This window comes from Macrosteles quadrilineatus, unplaced genomic scaffold (genome assembly GCF_028750875.1).
Source record: "Macrosteles quadrilineatus isolate MER2022 unplaced genomic scaffold, UCM_ALF_1.0 Scaffold_9__3_contigs__length_116548681, whole genome shotgun sequence".
NCBI classification, from domain to species: domain Eukaryota; kingdom Metazoa; phylum Arthropoda; class Insecta; order Hemiptera; family Cicadellidae; genus Macrosteles; species Macrosteles quadrilineatus.
In genome coordinates, this window is record NW_026542602.1 from 4,029,579 (window position 1) to 4,052,431 (window position 22,853).

Genomic DNA, 22,853 nt, shown 5'->3' on the forward strand with positions numbered 1-22,853 from the left:
CGCTTCAGTCACAAAGGCGAGCCAATGTTGACTGCATGAAATGATCCGACTGTTAGTATCAACGTCCAGCTCTCTCCGTGTTTGATTACTATTGAGAAATTGTTTGGTTTTTATTTCACAAACAACAGCTGATTATAATTTTCAACATCCTACATTTTTTTACCATATGAAGGTGATGATGAGAGTTTTCCTCCTGAGGTTTGGTGTTCTGAGAAGATCCATTACACCATATCTTCTATTATGATCCTTGTCGCTGTCTTTCTGTTGCATGTATCTTTCTACTTGATATTTTCTCTGAAACAAATTTAATATACAATAATATTGCAATGTAACGCATTCTGCCTTAAATAAAACTTAATTCCGTATGCACTTGGAACATTTTAAAGAACCAAATAATAATATATATTAGGTTACATTACCTTAATCATGGATCACTTGGCGATTAAGGTAATGTAACCTCATATATATTATATCTCAGTGATTTAGAAAAAAACAACATACAATATGAAACCAAATAATGTGGAACGTAAATGTTGTGATACATAAATACAAAATGATTAAATGCATAATGATAAAACATTTAGAAAATGGTTACACGCCGTATATATTTTAATTTAATAATTATTTATCACAATTTTTCAAGACATGCATGTCTGAATTACCTTAAGGTGGACCATATAATTGGCCGGGAGAGACTTCCCGTTAACTCTGACCATCTTTTTTAGTATCTTTTCCGCTTCCTCGAACCTTCCTCTCGCCAGGAGCCAGCGGGGGGACTCTGGCAGAACCCTTGTACATAGAAAGTGAACATATTTAACTTATTGTTATGGTTGGAACATGTCAAATAACAGGACCACTGATAAAACACTTTATGGCAAAACCATCCCCACGTAAGATAAAATACGCAAATTTAGTGTTTTATGATTGACAAAACAAGAAAATACTACATTTGGTTACGAAAAGCTTAAATTTATACAATAACTAAAGACCAGGAAAGACAACGTGACCTAAGTAACTGAACTTTAAGTAAAGATAACAGTTTGAATGGTCATAAAAAACAAAATCTTTAGTTGACATCTTAAATGTAATATTACTTAACACTATTATTACCTACATTACAAGTTTTAGTTTAGATAAAAAGAAAGAATAGCTATTTAAATTTTGTATCGTCATTTTATCTAACAGTGGTCTGCAAATGGATCCACGTAGATTCATTAATCATACTTATATTCTTTTGTTGTTTCTAGCCTTAATTAATTCGGGTTCTCGTTCGGTTTTTATTTAAGGGAAAAGGAAGACTTATTTACAATTTCAAATGTGTATACTAATTTTATCGTATTTTGGAATATGACGCGTTATGTATGTATTTAAATCTGTTGTTTACTTGGTAACTATTTTTTTAACTGAAAGTAGAAAATGCGTCAAATAAAACTTGCAATAAATATATTTACACTTGTATCGTTTAATCACATGACGGTAAATACATATAAAAAGTTAAGTGGTGATCGATTTCGATTGGACACTCCAATCATCAGACCCAATAGTCATTCGCTTATTGGGTGCGAATTATAATGGGACTGAGTACAGTTGAATGTATTTCAGCGGAGAATGGGTTTTTTATGTTTACTTAAATTTAATTGTATAATTTAACTGTAAAATTTATGTTTAAAAGTGAAGAAACATTTTTCATTTGCAACGTTTTATCCAATTAAATGTTTGCAGAACAACGATGTGCCAAGTGATATACAGTGAACAAAGTTAATGTATTGGAAAGTGGGATGAAATAGAGGAATAGGGGCAGGAACATGAGAATGCGACAGATAGAAGATTAATTGACTTGTAGGGGATGATAGATGACAGGGTGTATCTGAGACCGCATGGCTGGGGGAGAATGAGTAAAACAGTCTCTTAATGTATCATATGATTGATGGGCTTTTTTAAACATACTTTTCGCTGCGACAAGAAAATATTTTTAAAATATAATAATCTCCTGGAATCACAGTTTTTGTGAGCATCAAAAACTTGAATGTAGCTAGAAATTGATCGGTATTTTATAAAAATTAGTTGGTAATATAACCACAATCTAATTTTTGCCGAACTTAAAACTTTAGACTTTAATACTTTTCTATATTACATTTACATACTAAAACTATATTCATACTAAAAAACCTGTAACCATACATATCTCAACCTTACACATCAACATTGGATTAAAATGACGATCCATTGCGAAAATATTGAATTGTCCAAGGTACCTGTATGTCAGCGATCCTAGTGTCGTCATGGCCGTGCCACGTCATAGTGTCCTGCACTGACGAGACCAGTTGTAAATATTCGTACAGCTATGTCGTCCCGTGTTTTCATATTCGTGGATACGTGTTTACAGACAACCTCAAATAAGGTAAAATGAAATTCGATGAAGCCTGACGATGGGATTTTAATCTCGAAACCGCCATAGCCGACATTATTTTATCACTGACGGACAGGTCCTAATCCTACAACTGATCCTGGGTCACTAAGAACCATGAAATTGTAACAGGTTGGTCATAGATGAAACCCCTTCTGGGAACATACATTACCATAGAATCTCCGGTACCGTTCATAAAAATGGTTACAGTAAATCTGTAGACACATCTGAAAGAGTTGGGAAACGTGTTATATTGTGTTCATGTACATATAAAAATACCAAAGGTAAAATACAAATACACGGTACGATAGAAACTATGGAAATAATGGAAAAATCTTACCACCAGTAGAGGAAGAATGATAGAAAAGGCACAGACGTGGCCAGAGCAAGCTGTCTCCAGTCTCTTATGAGATAAACTACAGCTGCTAAAGCTACTAGTCCTAGAGAGTAGGCTATGTTGGTGAGGATGGTACAAACAGTGCGATGCTTCGGTCCTACTAGCTCTATAGCTGTAACATAACAGTAACAATTAAACATTGACATGAGACAACAAAAACATTAGTCAACATGAGAGAAAGAATTAAAAAGTAGTAGAAATGAAATACTCGGTAATGGCACACAATGATCTGTAATGCAGCGTATGGAACGTACGTAAGATGTATTATATGTGTTCAATACGAATTTGAACGTTATTGTTGACTGTTGTCCATTAAAAATATAAACAGATACAATTTTATCATTTGCAAGGGGTGAAAAAATAATTAAGTGTTGGATGCCTTTTATCGCGTTTTTAAAGTTCATAAAGTGAAGGATAACTATTTTAATTTTAAGTAAAGTGGAATTCTAGGTGTATTGAGTGCACTTCGATTCGATTCGTAACGGAACTTTTTCTGTTTTTGAGTGAACGAAAATTTTTTTTACTTGCAAATTTGGATTCAGATCACTTGAAAACGGGAGAAGTTCCTTATCCTTTTGAAAAGTAGTGTTGTCAAAACATTTTGCGTAGAAAATACCCGTTATACCTGTTATTAATGAAAGAAATGCCTCTGCTATACTACCTATGGCATAGACTCATGCATACTATTTTAAATAATAAACGAAACACTTACGTGAAAGATATGTGGACAATGAGTTAATGTTTTGACATTTGTTAATTTCACCGACACATACGTATATAGGGTGAAAAATGACCTAGTCGTAATTCCTAATAAATGACCTAGTTGTAATTCATAATTTTAGTATCCCCCGTATTACATGTATATGTAAAACATGGTCTTCACCTTGAAAAGTCATATAATATCTTTGTTCTGATACGTATAAATTTACGCTTTATAATACGAGCAACGTTTGTGCACAATGATTTCGTTTCAGGCTAAAAACAATATCCATAATACAATATCCACAATATCAACAATATCCCACTGATCTGGGAAAATTGAATTAAATGAAATTTTAATATGTAAACATTGGTCTTATGGAATGATAGGTAGCCATGACAGTTTTACGTTAATATAAATAAACTAGCTGACCCGGCGAACTTCGTATCGCCTAAGTTATAGGTTTCCCCTAAGACAGACCGATGGAAAGAAAGTACCGTTACGTTTAATTTTCAAGATGATCTCGTTCGCATCGCTCAATCACGTCCTGGTTGAAGTTCGTTCGCTACGCTCACTCACCTTTGGGTTGTAGCTCGTTCGCTACGCTCACTCACCTTTAGGTTGGAGCTCGTTCGCTGCGCTCACTTGCCTTCAGGTTAGCTCGTTCGCTACGCTAACTCGCCTCCAGGATAAAGTTCGTTCGCTACGCTCACTCACCTTTGGGTTGGAGCTCGTTCGCTACGCTCTTCACCTTTAGGTTGGAGCTCGTTCGCTGCGCTCACTTGCCTTCAGGTTAGCTCGTTCGCTACGCTAACTCGCCTCCAGGTTGAAGTTCGTTCGCTACGCTCACTCACCTTTTGGTTGCAAATTAGCTGTTGTCATAAATGTAAAAGAAATAATAGTGCTGCACCCTGTTGGTAATCCTTGTAACTTTAATGCTATTGAACATCATAGAACAGAACCAACTTGTTTAATTGAAACAGCTGTTAAGATTCATTAATTCCATTTCTCATAAGGTTAACATGGGAAACTCCAGAGCCACTGGGGCGGAGCCCTTTTAAGAATTTCGAAACGGGAAATAGTTTACGTCCGATTCGCATACCTACAGAATTTACACACCAAATTTCATAACGATCGGTGAAGTCGTTCCGGAGGAGTTTGCAGACAAACACTGTGACACGAGAATTTTATATATTAGATTGATCGCAATGTTTATAAGAAACCACCTACAGTAGAGTGGCAAATAACTAAATACAGTACAAAAGAAAATTACATTCCCTTAAAAACCATTTAGCATTGGTTATTTAATACACTTGGGGTGTTTATTAGGCAATGGGATAATTACGAAAGTTCAAAATCGTAGAATATTTACCACAAAAGATTATACACTAATGCTGAACAAAGAGTATTTAGTAGAAACCCGAAGGACGTTCTGTAGTTTCAACCATAAATATATGCATCATTAACATTTATTTGTTGATCCGAAAATAAATATGCTTGTATTATTATTTCAATGCAACTGTCAAAAAAACTTCTTAACTCAAGTAGAGATTATTAATATTAGATCCATCCAATTACGCCATTCTTTTATGTGTTTGATCTATGCCGAGGACGATCCAATTGTTGCGACGTTTCTCGATCCAATGACTTGTCGCAACCAGAGAGTACATAATATTCGCAACTCGCAACAATGCTGGTCAACAGCTGATATGTTATCACTATTTTTTTATTGTACTTTATTGTAGACATTTTCAATATTGATTATTTGTCTGTATGGAAATGATTGTTTAAAGAGCATAAAATAAGCATGAGTACCAGACCGTAGATGTTATGGCTTTGTTTCGCAAACCCTTAAATTAACCTTTGAAACTACATACTATACTACAGAAAACCACATCCTAGAGCATTCGGAGTGTTCATTTGCAGTTTTACTAACTATTTTGCCGTCTTTCTATGAGTAGTATGAGTAGTATGTACTCAGTAGTATGAAAGTAGAGTATGAAATCAGTAGAATTAATTAGCTTTTAACAAAAATAACATTTTCTTAGGCCTAGCACAAAACTGTACGAAATACATATCAATTATATCAAGTATATCAATTAATTGGTAGAGGAAACGCGATGTGAAATATATTCCAATGAACTATTAAATATGACATTAACCTTTATAATACTGTATCAAGTCTTATGCCTTAACAATGGATCAGATTTAAAAAATAACAATATAATGATACCTCTATTTTTAGATAGAGCATTTTTATTTTGGTAATTAGTTACTGTGTCAGTAATGCGAATTTATTTAGGCCTACGATGCTTTTAAACGACTCGAGACCACAGTATCGTGCAAAAAAATTTTGCAAATAGCACCAATACGTGATTATGAGAAAATCTAATTATATAAGTTTTGTATTACATATTTTACATTGTATTTCATAATATCATTGCAATTTTATGTTGGTCTATGTGCATTTTTTAACGTTACATACAAACTAAACACCACGAGCAATTCTGGGTCGCCTGGTAATACATTATAATATATGCTATAGATTTATTATTTACTAGACATTTTGTCATTAAATCTCGTGTAAATATTGTTCACATTTTAGTGTTTCAACTTTCTCCATGAAGTGAGCTTGAATATGATTAATATTTGTTGGTTAATGGGAATAACTAGGTGACGGAAACGGTAAGTGAGGGACAATACATGAGGGAGCCCAGTATATTGGACCTTCAGTTTAATTAAGACCCGCAGTGCAGAGCATTGCATATTCAGCACAATACATGCTTTAGTGCGATGAGCACTGGTCTATACTCAACAGTTTACTTTTGAATCATTTTATCTATACGAAATCCAAAATTAGATTTTTGGCTGGGTATGTTTTATATTCATTAAGTGTATTTTCATGAAAGTTTCATTATCTTATTGAAAATGTAATTTTATCACCCTGATTTTTATGTTTTAATTTGATTTTTCTAAAACAAACTATAAGACATACATTTATGATTACTATTTGATTCACAACGTATAAGTAAAAAAATCATAAGAAACCATTTTTATTTTACCGTTTCAGTATGGTTAGCTTTATATTTGCTAAGGAATTATGACGAAATCCTTCACCAGCCGTAATTCAAAGAATATTTGGTTAGTTCTTACTTAATGCTGTTCTATAGCTCTTACTTCACGTAAAAGATTTCGTCTCTTATACGAATGATTAACTGTTAATTAATCTTTTAAGGTTGAAACTTGTCTTAGATGCCTCTTAAGTTTGTATTAAAAGTTATGTGTGTTTAATTATTTATTATAAAGATACGCATATCCAATAAAACATTTTAATATTGTCTTACCTAAGACGTATGGTGTGCCCAAAATAGCAGGAACTGTAAAGCCTACCCCGACTCTAAAAAACGTCCAGGTGGCGAAGTCTTGAGCGAAGGCGGTGGCGATTCCGAAGAAACATTCTATAAATAGGTAAATGAAAAATGAAGGCCTCCGACCTAAACTGAAAAAAACAAACGATAACATGTTTTTTAATTTTTTTTAATTTTGAAATACACAAAAAAACAAAGAAATGTATATCCTTTAATGTATTTACAATACAATCGAACACAACTCAGATTATGATATACACAATGCTGCTTTTCAGATATTATTAAACATGATCAAACTACTATCATATAGCCAGCAACTAAAAAGTAATAGATTTAGAACAAGAATGGTTGTTTATTGAATTAAATTTATATTCCAATTAAATGTGAATTGATATTTGTCATACAATAAGACTTCAGTGGTGTAATTTATATATTTCTTTGAAAATTTTATTGTAAAGTGACCAGAACGTCCTTTGTTTAGCAAGAACGATGAAAAAGGAAACACCTTAAGATATTAAGATATTAGATCGTGTAGGATGATGTTTATAGAAACTCAACTTATTCTAGTCAGCAAAACATCGAAAAGACCTTCCTTTGAGTTCCATTCCAAATAGAGTAAATGAAGACACCTTTGGTCCTCTTGGGGGTTGAATACATGGCTAATTACTTATACACTGCATTAGGCCCTATTCATCTACTGGTTATCTAAGTTCCATTAATTTAGTATACGAGAGATATTAAATTGATAATTATTTCAGTTTTTAAGAATTAAGTCATTCGGTTATTTAAATTTCAATGTTAAACATCTTTAAAGACTTATATTCACAGTAGCAGCATGAATTATATAAAAAGAAGACTCTATAAAGACTATATATATGATTTGTTATTCCACGTATCTTTTTTTATCTTGTTTATAACATTCCATATTATAACTTATAGCATATTTCTAATATAAATATTGCAAATCAGGTTCTGCTTGCACCCTGACAAACTAGCATTAAAGATATCCTCAGCTTGAACATTTTGAATAATAAAAATGTTGAGAGGAAAACACAACGAACGCTCCAATCTTGTAATTACGATTCAAATATGGGTCTATTGCTTTGTGGTTGTAAAAATATAAACAACATAGCTTATGTTACGGTCTTACCTGTCTTGCAGATATCCAAATATATAGTTCCCAATAAGGCCCCCAGCTCCTAACAAAACTAGTGCTAAAGTGCTATAAAAGTCTTTTTGGCACACCATGTCCCACTGAAACAAGGAAATACGAAGATTAATTATTATTGTGAATTTATTTACGATATTGTCAAACTATTGGCTATGAATAAAGGTCCTTAGAGTCAAAGGACGCTCCCTGTTTACAGTTAAGGACACAGATCTTCTAAGCTGGACAGCTGCGAAAACCTAGAAATTACAATTGGAAATGGTCTAAGTAATAATACCGGTTACCATGGATTTAATTCCAGACTCCCACTTTTCGTCCATCTCCTGTTACCGTAGTTAAAATTAAAATATTTTTAAGTGCGAAATATCTGTAGAGTTTGACGGTATATACTATTATCAGAACACAGCACATATTGGATCCTAATGGTCTCCTTAACGGATTTCTCTCTAAATTCCCAGTTATATTCACCATCGTGATCATTACAAATATTAACTTTTTTACCAAAACATCAGAAGGTAATCACACAAATCATTAGGTTTATTTAACTTATATTGATAAAGTAACTTTACAAAACCAGTTTTAAAACTGTTGTTCCAACAAAGCAATCTTGGGTTTGCCAGGAATTTTCAAATTTAGACATATATTAGGAAATGATATGTGGTCTTTGGGCAAAATGAATGTATAAAAAACTACGACACGCTATTCTATTCACCTACTTTGATGTACATTGCCATACTCAGGCCCAAATGACTTCTGTACAGTAATCCTAGCAAGTAAACAAGTTTCTGAGGGTTTTTTTGGAGGGGACGTTATAGGATTTCAGGCACTGTCATCCCTCCAAAACCACGAATAAATGGCCGCCGAAGCCTGTTCAAGAAGACACACAAACATGGTTTGTAGCATTAAACTAACCTCTGTCACTACAGTAGTGGCGTACTGGGAGTAGTCAAACGTCCAGCCATGTTTACAGCTAGTGACGTTTGTGTCCACTAGAGTGTGTTGACTGGAAGGTAGTGATCGCAGCTCACTGTAGTTTCGCACGTACATTGTACAATGACTGAATACTGGCTCGCCTTCTTTCCACTCCGCAGGAATACTAAAACAGTATATATTGGTTGTTATGGTTATGGAATGTCCAAAAATACTGAGATGGAATGGTAAAGCTAATTATTTCTCTTGGTACTCACATATTTGTACAACAATAACAAAAATAATTTTTTATTTTCTTAAAATATTCCGATAAAGTAAGCAGATGAAAATTATATATGGAACACTAAATGCTGTTGGGAAATCGAGATGGTCTAGGGGTAATGAAAGGGCTTAGTTTCTTGTGGTTCTAGGTTCAAACTCCCATTGGACAGTTTTTAGCTACGTGATAATTGTGCTTCGAGTCTGAGGTATGAAACGTTCTGACACATCGGGATTACAGAGTAGTACATATGACTACTGTTAGTCCTGCTAGATTGAAGAGTAGTACGTATGACTACTGTTAGTCCTGCTAGATTGAAGAGTAGTACGTATGACTACTGTTAGTCCTGCTAGATTGAAGAGTAGTACGTATGACTACTGTTAGTCCTGCTAGATTGAAGAGTAGTACGTATGACTACTGTTAGTCCTGCTAGATTGAAGAGTAGTACGTATGACTACTGTTAGTCCTGCTAGATTGAAGAGTAGTACATATGACTACTGTTAGTCCTGCTAGATTGAAGAGTAGTACGTATGACTGCTGCTAGTCGTACTAGATTGCTGAGTAGTAAACTGTTGTTAGTCCTACTAGATTGAAGAGTAGTGCATATGCCTACTGTTAGCCCTACTAGATTGCAGAGTAGTTCATATGACTGCTTTTAGTCCTACTAGATTGCAGAGTAGTACATATGATTACTGTTAGTCCTGCTAGATTGAAGAGTAGTGCATATGACTACTGTTAGTCGGTACTAGCTATGTACCGACAAATTAATTCAGATTTCGCTGGAATCTCAACACGTTATTTACTGTCCAATCAAGGTAGGATTGCCGGGTTGTGTTCAGGTTAACGACAACACATCCTTTCTGATCCTTCCGTGATCCTGTCTTAGCCTGGGTTTCTTGTGATCCTATCCTCATCACCCTGGTGCTACATATGCATGTTATCACTGTCTCATCTTTTGGCAGTTTATAACCTCTAACACTTAAAAGTCATCATTGATATATTTTTGGTGTTTTACAATATGGCACGGGTATTTTATTTTATAAAAACTATTTCCAATCTTATATATTAAGAACACTTTTACAAAACTTATGACAGCTAGCCTGACCATACTACTGGACCGATTTACACACAGGTTGTAATAAAAGAAAGGTTATCGGTCTTATATGTGCAGGTTTTATTTGTATTTTGAAAATATTTATGTTTGGGTCAAAAATGGAAATTCAACTTTTCTTATGGAGATTTGACATGGGGCCAAATGTTTAAGATTACTACAGCCAGACTGACCATACTACTGGACCGATTTACACTCGGATTATGCTAAAAGAAAGGTCCTATATGTGCAGGTGTCATTTGTATTTTGAGAATAATTATGTTAATAGGGTCAAAAATGGAAATTCAACTATTCTTATGGAGACAAATTATTTAACATGGGGCAAATTATCTATATAATAATAGGCAAGCATGTTTATTTAACATCTTTTTTCTCGGCTCCTGTTCATTGCAGGAAAAACCTACGCATAATGTTAGAAAGATATTTGCCTGTAGATGTGCAGAATCCCCTTATAAATTAAAATAGGCTAAATAATAAGCAAAAATTATGATTTTAAAACTAAAAAAGATTAACATTGGCCTTATGGGTTGTCATGTTGGTGATGAAAAAACAACAAAATATTAACAGAAAATCAAAACAAATTGAAGAAATTTCAATAAAATGTTTTATTTAAAGCTTGGGGTGAAAATTTATTTATAATCCCTAGATATATCTAATACGAAGGATATATTTCTTAAAACAAAACAAAACAACCTAAAACAACCCAAGAAAAATGTAAACCAGGGCTGGGAAGGAAAACAAAGGTAATTAAAATACATGGTAATCATGTAAAAAGCCAAGCCAACGTGTTAGCTCTCTACCAACGCTATGGATGAGGAATTAATATTCCTCATTAAATTCATACGACTCTTGATAATTATTATTTTTACGATATTATTGTTTAGTTCATGTTCACCTACATGTATTTGAGGAAAAGCACGAATGTTTGTTAGATAAAACAATTGGTCTTTTGAAACTTACCATTAACACAAGTTCCACTAACATTTTTACGTGGGTTGAACATTTAAATAGAATGAAAGAACACACCTTTTATATATTGATTTATGCCATGAATATTAAAAATAATATGGTTTAAATCAATCCGATATTCCCTGTCCACCTATCTTGTAATGTCAGCTTAGGTATTTAATTAGACATATTGAAAGAAACTTATGATTAACGCATTCAATAATAAATAATGAAATGCACAGGACGAAAACAAGAGAGTTCAAGTATTAAGCATGTGAGTATACAGTATAATAACAGATATAAATACAATTCGATTGATGGGCTGCCGTTATATTTGTTGTGTTTTAAGACACCGTCTACTAAAACCCCTCAACACCCACCCTAAACGAATTTGCTGAAAATTGCCACATACAAATTCGAATGAATAATTTAAACATGCATTTTAATATTGACCCTTTGAAACACTCTCTTGATTATTTTTCTAAATATCGTACATACATACATGTATATCTGACGTGCTCGATTATGTTGTATCATCTTATCTCACAATCTTTTAGACAGAATAGTAAGGGCTGATATCCTCTCATTGATAGGGGCTTTTTACTGATATTTTCCAATTACGAGTAAGGTTATCTCAATTTTAAATATAAACTAGCTCTAGATTTATATACCTAAAGTATCTAGTGACATATCTAGATTATTGTGACTTACATATTTTGACTTAAAAAATATTTCGTTCCTAATGAGTATCTCGTTATTTAGGGATTCTGAGGTTTATAGCCTTATTAAGAAAAGCTTTTTTTATTTACTTATAATAAGCAAGAAAAATAAAATATTTTCATGTAAGTTAAGTTAACGATTTTCACTCGTATCGTAGCAACAGACAAATTAACCCACTCCTTAACAGAATAAAAATATATAAAAAAATTGAGCTTGATTAAAACTAGCAAACATTTTTTATTAACTCTTAACTAATTTGTTATTTCCTTAGAAAACTAGTTCTGAAGAATGTATAGCTATAATTATTGTTATTCAAAAAACCTAAACGAAAAAGTCAAAATTGAAAGCAAGAAACGTTACAGGGAATATCGTTTCAATTATAGCCTCCGATTAGTTCTAATGGATTTTCGTTGAGTTCCATTGCGTTGGTATTGGTGGTTAAATTCATTATTGTTATACGTTTTTCAGTAACATTCTGAAGAGGAAATGGACTGGCATGTTTGGATCCATCATATTTGCCCGCTTTTATACATCACTTCCCACAAAACTAGTACTTCAGTAAACATATTGTTATACTATAACAATCCTAATATGCTATGTCTTACACGGGTTTCTTTTACACAATTGTTTGTTAAAATGTAAAATTTATTTGTCATAATCAAATATAAATTTCAAAAAGAATACTGTTAAAGAAAAACATGAGTGTTATACTCTAATCAACAATAGACACAAGTTCAATATATACAGTATAAATAGACTAGTTTGTATTAATTGAAAGAATTTTGTTTTATATAACAAACTGTCTATAACAATATATGGGTTTTTATTATGGCAGAAACAGGAAAGATAAAACATTGACGTGTTATTCCAATCACCCCCTGGAATAAATAACGAATGCTTTTATAATTGAAATTCAATTTGAAATGAAAGACTAAACTCAAGGATTTTTAACTCTGTCTCTCGGTTAAATACCCTTTTTTAGTTGATACTGTCTGCGGGGTAATCAATTTGTTCACCTCGATTTGATTTAGATATTAAGTTAAATTAAAATGATTTGTTGGGATAATGTGATCATTTTGCGAATAATGAATCAAATCGTGTTGAAATTCAAGAAAATATTTGAACAGCGTGGATTCAAATCGGTATTAAATTATGTTAACAGCTGATCTATTCTTGTAGCTACAAAATCATTCAATCAAAAACTTGCCAACAATAATTTGAATTCTTTCGCAAAATTACTAGCATATCATGATTGTTTATTTTAATTTTTTGTTCACCACACCAGTGACAATTACTCAATATTCACTCCTCTATACTTTTCAACCCTGGAACTCCTATTTTATTTTATTGTCTACATGAGATTAGAAAAATTATATACATAAGAGATGAGAACAAAAAAAAATTGAAACATTGAAAAATTTACACCTTCAGACATTTTGGTTGACTACAACACCACATTTTTCGTATACACTTTGGGGTGTGATAAAACATAGTGAAGTAAAACTTAAAGTCGTTCTTATTTTGTGTCTTCTTACTAGTTTATTCAGAATAATAAGCATAATGATCTTACTTAATTTATCAGATTTTAAGTTAAAATTTGTTAACACAGAACACCAAATATCTAAGCTCTGCGTTATTGAGGATTTTATTTATATACTAATCAGATTAATCATGAAGAAAATATCACATGATAAAATACTTACGCCTTTTAATAGTTTTTGTGCCACGATACAAATATTTAACGGCCATCAACACAATCCAAACGACCACAAAAACATTAAATCTTGTAATTTAACAATATTTTGCTTAAATTAAAATTCAAATACCCTATTTAAAAGATAAAATTAAAAAGTACAAGACAGTTAAGGATATTTTATGTGGAAGAAATTCCCTTCAGTCTTAGCAATTCCCTTTTCAATTTTCTTTAACCGACGAAAGATTGATGCTTTCAACACTTATTCATACCATACTACTCATCACCAATCAAAAAAACTCCATAAAGCTTCCAAACCATCTATGGAAGTATATATGGTTGGAAGTATATGTATGTGTAAGAAAATTGTAATACATTAATGTATAAACTTATAATAAGTTTTCAAAATATACATGAATGTGAACTAACTTTATCTTGTTTAATGCAGAAGACAGTGCATAAGACCGGTAAAACACTATTCTTATAAATTTTAAATATTGTCTAGATTAAAATATTTATTCCAAGGCAATACTTTGTACTATTTTGTTTAATTAAGTAAATTTAATTAGTATATAATTTTGAATATTCGAGTCACAGTTTTTTTTTTATACATAACATGCCCATCTTAAGAGTCCTAGATTCAATACAGATGGCATTTTGTAAGATAAAACAAATCATTTGAAGAGAAAGTGGCCCAAACCCCCTTAGTTATGATAAGTCTTAGATTAACTGAGAAATCATAATATAAAATTGATGTGGTTTCAATAGCATTTCGATACAATACACAGTAATATAGTAATAAAAACACTATTCACAGTAACTGTAAAAAAATCTTTTGTTAAGAAAACTCCTCAGCATTGTATTAAATTACGCCAGAAGTAGATGGACAGGTTTGTCTTTCATAACAATGGCTCCCAAGGGTAGACACTGTTCTTTGAATAACATTAATTACCCTTAGTTTGGTACAAAGGAGTTAATCTTGACCTCGTCCACTAAAGCACCTTAGGATGTCTCATTACACTCAAAGCTTTCCCTCCTACAACTTCAAAATGTTCGTAAAATCATAACAAAATTCATATAAAAGTAACGTTATATTGATTGAGTTTTCCTTAATCTAGTCTATTAATTGTAATAAACTTTGTTTTACTATACCGTTTTACATAGGCTAGAAACTCATTTTCATAGCAAGCCCAATGCAAGTGTTTGACTGTGGCCAAATATTTAACTGAAAAGTCAGCTGTTCACATTGAAATTCATGTTAAAACGTTAAGAAAAAAAAATTAGCTTCACAGACTTTTTAAAAGCAAACTTAATCTTGAAAAAAAGAAGTCTTGGGGGCAAAGCCCTAAAGGAAATGGTGATCTTAGTTACCTTTCGTTAGTCTGCTGGATCATAAGGTTCACAATGCCACCTCAATCATATTGAACGGTTAATTAAGACAATAGAAACAGAGATGTAGCAGAGAAAATACTTATTACATTAAGTATTGTGATACTGTTTTCCCTACTGTGATATAAATTTAATTAGTTTTTATATTAGTTAACGGGTATAATACTTAGGCTAGGCTAACAATAATTATAACCAGTAATCCCGAAATATTGTTCCATTGAAAATCAGATTCGAGAAGATAATATTTTAAATAATACTTTTTCATTTGGATATATTTGAAAACATCTTTGCTTTAACTTATCCATATAGAAACGTCGTACCGAATGCAAAATTGGTAACTTTAATTTAATTACTGTTGAAGTTAGATAAAATAATATAAAAGGTAGAGAAATTCTTAAATTACTATATTTTAAATTAGTTTAGGATGGAAATCCTATGAAAAGTTAATTACCTGGATTTTAGCGCAGTATATAGTCTTATATATTAATTAGTTTGAGAAATACGTTATAGCTGATTATTTTAAGTGACTTAATAATATGAATAAACCATGACAAATTGCCCAAATATCTAGGAGAATCTTTCTTCTTTTACCATTGCTGCTTGCTGTCTTAAAAAAATCTCGTTTAAACTTTCTATGATGAAAAACATATTGGTAGTAAACTATTCTATAATAATAAGATTATTATACTACATTCCATTTAAACAGTGAATTTAGTATATATTTTGAGAAAGTAGAAAATATACTTTACATTGTCGTAAGATTATAAATGAACATTTATATCCTTAAAAAATGGAATAGTATATAGGCCTACATCGGTTTTTAAATTATTACCATGTTTAAATCATTATGGAAATCAAATTTAAATAAATCTGCTTTATAAAAGTAGATTACCATTACGTGGCTGACGAAAAATCTTTAAATTACGAAATATTTTAATGTAAAAAAGTAAGGATTTCCTATTTCTAAACACAGGTGCATTACATGGTTAAAAACAGAATTTCTTCGAAAGAAGCAGAGGCAAAAACACTACTGATACAGAGATCAATACGTGCTGACGATCAAAAGATTAGTGTGGAGAAGATCACAGACCTAGAGACATGCCAGCGTTTGATCTCCAGGGACGTTTGATCTATAAATGCAATGATCTGAGATATAATACAATACTAGTAGTCTCCCTCCTATCCGGCGACCTCGACACTCGTAGTTTGGCTTAAAACAGTTTTGCCAAAAGCTAATTTGCACAAAAATATAAATAAGAAAATTATTTTATAGGGGACGAATGCATGGAAGACGTCAAGTTTAGTTTAATCTTTTTAAATTACGTATATAGCATCGTACGCCACTTTTATGACATCCCTAAAGAAAAATGTATTTTCTTATACTGTATAACATTTTTAACACTACAAAACACTAACAAAATAGTAGTTATCTTACAATTGGGAAGCAATAAACTGGAAAAAAGAGTTATAGATCAACAGATATACGCAAGATAATATATAATAATATATATAAAACATATATAAAAAATATATAATATATATATACTTGCAAGATACAGTAAAAAATACCATTAAAGAACAATGTGTTCCAAAAATTAGGGTCTTGGATATCTGTTTTTTGCATATTTCATTTTCATACCATTATGGTATTTTAATTATAATTTATCATGTTTTGTTAAATACAGTAGGCCTATAACTTTTTTAGTTTACCTTTAAAAAAAATTGACAGTCCAGTCTAGTTGGATTTTTTAATATGTCGTATTAATAATTTTCTACACTCTGCGTTAAATAGAAGTTAACACAACGATCGCGTAAGGATAGGCACGAGTCAAAAATTGTAGGTACGAGCCTTGGCGAGTGACTTCATAAATCTACGAGTGTCTTAAAGGCTAACTACGCGAGTTGCGTACACTACTTTACCTACGTCCGTTTTTTTTTTTGTTACTAACAATCATAACCTCTCACTGCTACTGATTGTGATGCAACGACTCATTTTCTCAACCACTCACTCATTGTATAATCAATGACATTGGCCTTAATTCCTGTTAAGTTGACGTTCGAAGTACAATTATACTTATTTTCTCTCAATCCTAGGAACCTCATTGGTCAAAACTTGTACTGTTAAGTAACATTAAATTGCTGTTAGTAAACAAACAATTCTATTAAGTGAATCTTTTCAATTCTAAGAACTGAATTGAAAAGGCTAGTTTAAAAAGTATGCCGTCGTAGAAAAAGAATTGAAAAAAAAAAACTAGTTTAACGAAATATTAGAGGGTTTGTGCGACTAAAATATAAAAAAAAAACAATATGATTAAGAGCAACAACAAAATATACTGACTCTGAAATCAGCAATTGAATAGCCACCTTGTATTACTTTAGTACACTGGGGAAGATTGTTTCTTAGTTTAGCATAATTTTGAGGCTCGCCCTTTAAGGGTAAATAAACTGCAAGGCCATGTCTAGACTATTGCTTTTATTTAATAAATCATTTGAAGTTATTTATAAATAGCTGTTGAAGCTTATTTTTCTTCAGTTTTATTAAATAGTTTTAATCTATGTATGTTTACTACTAGGCAAAGCGTTATTATGCCAAAAGTAGCCTATTAGTTTTCAAACAACTGACTAAACCGTATTTCTTTTTGATTTTTTAAGCTTTTTGCCAGTCAGTATAAGGCTAAATAGCTGTTAACATTTAACAACATCTTTAAGGATGAAATAACATGACTATTTACACAATTACGATGATAATGTTTTTGAAAATAAATGAGGGAACTACCTACTTTATATGAAATGCGAGTTTGCCGGGGATTTTAAATTGCCTTAAATGTCAAAGAATTCAATTGCAAAATGAATTCCAGACCGGATAAGATTATCCGTTGGCTAGAATTGAAACTAATTTTGAAACGAGTTATAAAACCCTTTGAGACGATTGAAAAGGTGTTTCTAAATTTTACCTTAGAATTTAAAATTAACACATAATCAGCCACGAAATGGTAATCTACTTTTATAAAGCACCTTTTTTTTTAATTGAATTTCCATAATGATTTAAACACGGTAACAGTTTCATAACAGATGTAGGCCTATACACTATTTCATTTTTAAGGCTATAAATGTTCATTTATTATCTTACAATGAAAACTATATTTTCAACTTATTCTAAAAAATATACTAAATTCACTGTTTAAACGGAATTTAGTATAATCATTTTATTATTACAGAAAATTGTACTACCAATATGTTTTTCGTCATAGAATGTTTAAACGAGATTTTTTTATTAAAAATACAGCAAGCAGCAATTGTAAAAGAAGAACAATTCTCCGAGATATATGGACCATTTTCATAGTCTATTCATATTATTAAGTCACTTAAAATAATTAGCTAACGCGTTTCTCAAACTAATTAGTATATAAGAATTTATACTGCATTACAATCTAGGTTTCATTGCATTGTACCTTGCATTTCTCGATCTCTCTCGTGTATCCTTTCCAAACACAACAAACTATTCAGTAGGTAGGTAAGATTTTTTGTAAGGATGGTATGTTCACAGTGGGATCATCGTACGTAAATAGTTTACTCGTATTAGAAGTAAAAGCCTCAGTAAAAGCGATGAATAGTTTCATAATTATTATGAAATTATGATTAGTTTAAGTACTATATACCAATAAACACAGGCTAGTTAGTATCTCAATGGTATGCTTGTACCACTCTGTCAATAATGTGAATGGTTTGTTTGTTTATATGTTTTTCTGTCACTGTTGCCTAGGTGATTTTTTCGATGGAAATTTACTTACAATCCATGTTTCTAGCCTCCAAGATGTTGGACATAGTGTCAGACTAAATTACCTACGTAATTCCCATCACAGCTCAATAACAATGTACTAACTTGACATATTTCGTTAAACTGTGACGGTAATTATGTAAATAATTTGGACTTACATCTTAGACATGTCTACTCATTTAATCTATGGTTCTACGAAAGTAAGAAGAAAAAAGAAACATTACAAAACACAATAAAGATGCTTAAAAATGTAACATAATATTGTGCTTTATAAGCCACTCTACTAAAAAAGTATATAATAACTCATAGGGAATTACTGTCAAGTTTGGAAACGACTGATATCTCTCTCGATTTCTTGTTTGTTGCCAAAGTAAGGGTTTTCAATACTACACATAACAATACTCCATTTACTTCTTTGGATAAAAATTAAATTTATATTTGAGTAACACTTAAATGAATGGAAGTACACTTTATGACTATTTATGTTACAGATTTAAACCACTTGAGCTGTAGATTTACCTAGTAAAAAGAACCATGAGTTATTAAAACCAGTAAACTATAAATAGTAAAATATGTAATATCATTGACTAATAAGTTTCACAGTAATATTTGTCTAAAACATAGTTATCTCAATGCCATTTTAGATATTATTTTCATAAGCATAAATAGACCTAAAAAAGTTTGCTGTTTAACAATTGATATCCTTTGTTTCCTTACATGAGAGCTAGTTTTGCGTGCAACCAAAGTAACTGTAAAATCAAAGATAAGTAGTGTTCTCAGAAATTGGTGGTTTAAAAAAAAAAAAAATGAAATACATCATTTATAATATGATGAAAGCTCCTAATACATTTAGCTTGATGATTTTTCCCCAGTGGCTTAGACTATTTATAATATGACTATAATTTACCACTGGGTTTTAAATTAAAAATACCCCCACTGCAGCAAACATGCAGACTAAGCTAATTTAAATTTACCTGTCTTGATATTCATTAAAATATTCTCTTAAAATTGTCACATTGATTTCCTATTTAAACATCATCAAATTTTATGAGTACTTAAGTTTGCGCTACAGGGAGGGTTAAAAGGGTCTGTTTTGTTTATATAATTCTTATTTTGTATATCAGATATGATATGAATAAAAGAAATGATCATATTTTTGTTATTTAAAGTCAAGCTTCTCCATTTAAAATTGAATTGTAGGAAACTCATATTTATGAACATTATAAAAAAAAATATCTTCTTACTATTTTGTTTTTCGATCATTTTGATCCAAGTGCTAAAATTTATAGAAACGCAAACAAAAATCTATATATAAAGCCAAAAGTACCCATGAAACTACAAGTCACACCCCCATAAACCATATACTTAAAATGTTCGTCATGACGAGAAACCTTGCGCAAAACTATCCATTATTTCATAAATCACCCTTTAAGGCAATTGCTTTCCAAAGGGAACTTTCCCTTTTATATCTTACCTTTATTATATCTTTATTATACTTTTATACCTAATGTAAAAAAAATACCTCAGCTGTCCTTATTTGTATGTTGTTTTTTTAATTTATTTACTTATTAAAATCAGGTGTAATTATTTGTTTGTATTTCTGTATTCAGTTTTGTTTATTTCAGCTTAACTTAACCAATCAATAATTGTATCAATACTTATGAACTAAAACGGGGTGAAGCCCGAGGGTAACAGATAGTAAAAAATAATTATGTTTTAAACTGCACAAACAGTTATACAATTTCTAATTTTAATTTATTTTTATTTTGACAAGAAAAACAACCTTCAAGTTCAGAAACCTATTAGCGTATAAAATATATTTTAAAAAGTCCAAAAATTATATTTTCTTCTAAAATATTACAATCACCTAACGCCATTGTATTAGTGTGAAATATCTGTTAGTAAAATATTTATTAAATACTATCTCTTCATATGGTAATTAGGTCCCAAATTCATTTTAGGGGGGGGGGGGGGGAAATATATTCCCGCCATGCAGTTTTACTGGTTTGTGAAACTGAGTTATGTAACAAGATGAAAATATATTTAATTTGACATAAGTTTGTCGAACAAGAATGTCGTTATTGGTTTGCTGTTGTGTAGTTTCAAGGCATTCTCTCAGTTCCAAAGAACTTAAGTGAGTACAATTATCCGTAGTGAAATGTTTCCATGCTAGGTGTTAACCATAAAAAAACCTTCAGTAATAACAATTTTTACTTTGCTAGAAATGGTTTTCTTGTAACACATAATAGTTTATCATTTCTTTTTTCCCACACAGAGTAGAGTGAAACTAAAGTTATTATGCATTATTTCAGAAATAATGCAAGGTTTCTGATATGTAAATTCACACTGAAGATGTTATAATTTTGTTAAATACAACGTTCTGTTATTATTGATGATCATCCAAGGAAACAAAGTGACTACCATATACAAAATATTATTTATATGTACTTATGGACAGGACATTTAGTTATTGTTATAATATAAAATTTACACAAGCTGACAAAAAATGTGGGTGTTTAAAAGTATGCCTTGACTAAAAAGATTGCCTTAGTAAAGCAATTTACAAACAGAGTCAGGGTAGTGTTATACGGATTGTATTTACTATTTATGATAATACTATTTATCGTTAGTGAATTATATCTCAAACATCACGAACAGTTTATTTCAACTATATATTTTTTGTGCAATGCGTGATATGTGCTTGTAATTAATTTTAGCTACTAAGTAGGGAAACATATTTCATTCATTAATTTGCATGATTCATTATTTTAGTACCATAAAGTTGTATTTATACAGAAAACGATAACAATTATCTTATATTCAGGGAAAAGAGCCTCACAACACGAAAATGAAGTAAAATATGAAATTTGTTCTCTCTTATATTTTAAAAGCGTATCTTTTGTGTCCCCAAAAATACTGGATGCAAATACCCATCGACCATCGCCATAAACTCTGTATGAAGCCAAAACATGCATGTGGCTTTGATTTCACAAGAAAGGATCCCATGACCATAGCTGGTAACACATTAGGCAGCTGTAATTAAAATAAATATCACCCCAACATTGGGAATAATAATATTATTTTAACTGTATGCAAGTTAAAATAATAACACTGATTTTATGGTGACACATTATTGGATAATAGTATAATTTCTTACTATAATACTGTAGTATCAATAATAGAGTGTAAACGATGTTAGCTAAGGATCTGCCAACTGCATGGGGGACATCATAATTATATATAGTAGCAACCTTATTGATATTGGAGATTTAGAGCTTCACCATTGAATATTCCTATCCACAATGAATATATTCCGTTGGTATTTCTCTGGAAATATTCTCAGTTATTGTAAATTAGAAATAAGTGTATAATGTTTTAAATGTAAAGTCTTACAGGTGCAATGTGAGATAATAAACTCTTAGTGTAAAATAAAAATATCATAAAATTTTTTTTTTACTATTATTTCACTACATGTTTGAAATATATATATATACCTATGTTTATATAAAAATACAACATAAAATCCTCCTTTAAATTTAATTTACTGTTTTAGTTTAACACAAAGTAAACAAAAATGAATAACCAACAAAAATAAAATAATTTTTATAGGAATGCACAATATAGTAAATTTGTACACAACAAATAAATAAACAGTGAGAAGGATATAAATGCAATTCCAAGCCTTTGCTATGAGTGGGTGAGTTACTCAGTAGCATAGCTGTCCGTGACAACAATTTAACGATGGTGTGGTTTTGCGTTCCGGTGTTACCTCAGAAAACCATGTATGAGCCCACCCCTTCCTAGCATATATATATATATAATACGTTCTACCAACATATGTGGGGAAATTCATGGCTATAAGATGCTCCAACCTCTTTAAACGAATCTTTTGACGTGGTAACAGTAATGCAAATGATAATTGTTGAGCTCTTAAATAACCAAAAGAAAAATGTTTTACTAATATCCTTGTTGTACAATTGTCCAT

At 31.2% G+C, this 22,853-nt stretch overlaps 1 protein-coding gene across 1 annotated transcript in view; it reads right to left on the minus strand.

Moving 5' to 3' along the window:
• Positions 1-22,853, minus strand: part of LOC129004339 (beta-alanine transporter-like) — a 31,395-nt gene that overhangs the window by 8,075 nt on the left and 467 nt on the right. Inside the window, exons 2-7 of the mRNA XM_054432897.1 lie at positions 8,953-9,136; positions 8,023-8,126; positions 6,849-7,003; positions 2,748-2,916; positions 663-789; positions 164-294 (exon numbers count right to left, since the gene is read on the minus strand). Of these exons, the coding sequence (XP_054288872.1) occupies positions 164-294; positions 663-789; positions 2,748-2,916; positions 6,849-7,003; positions 8,023-8,126; positions 8,953-9,136 (870 nt within the window). The remainder of the gene's footprint in view (positions 1-163; positions 295-662; positions 790-2,747; positions 2,917-6,848; positions 7,004-8,022; positions 8,127-8,952; positions 9,137-22,853) is intronic.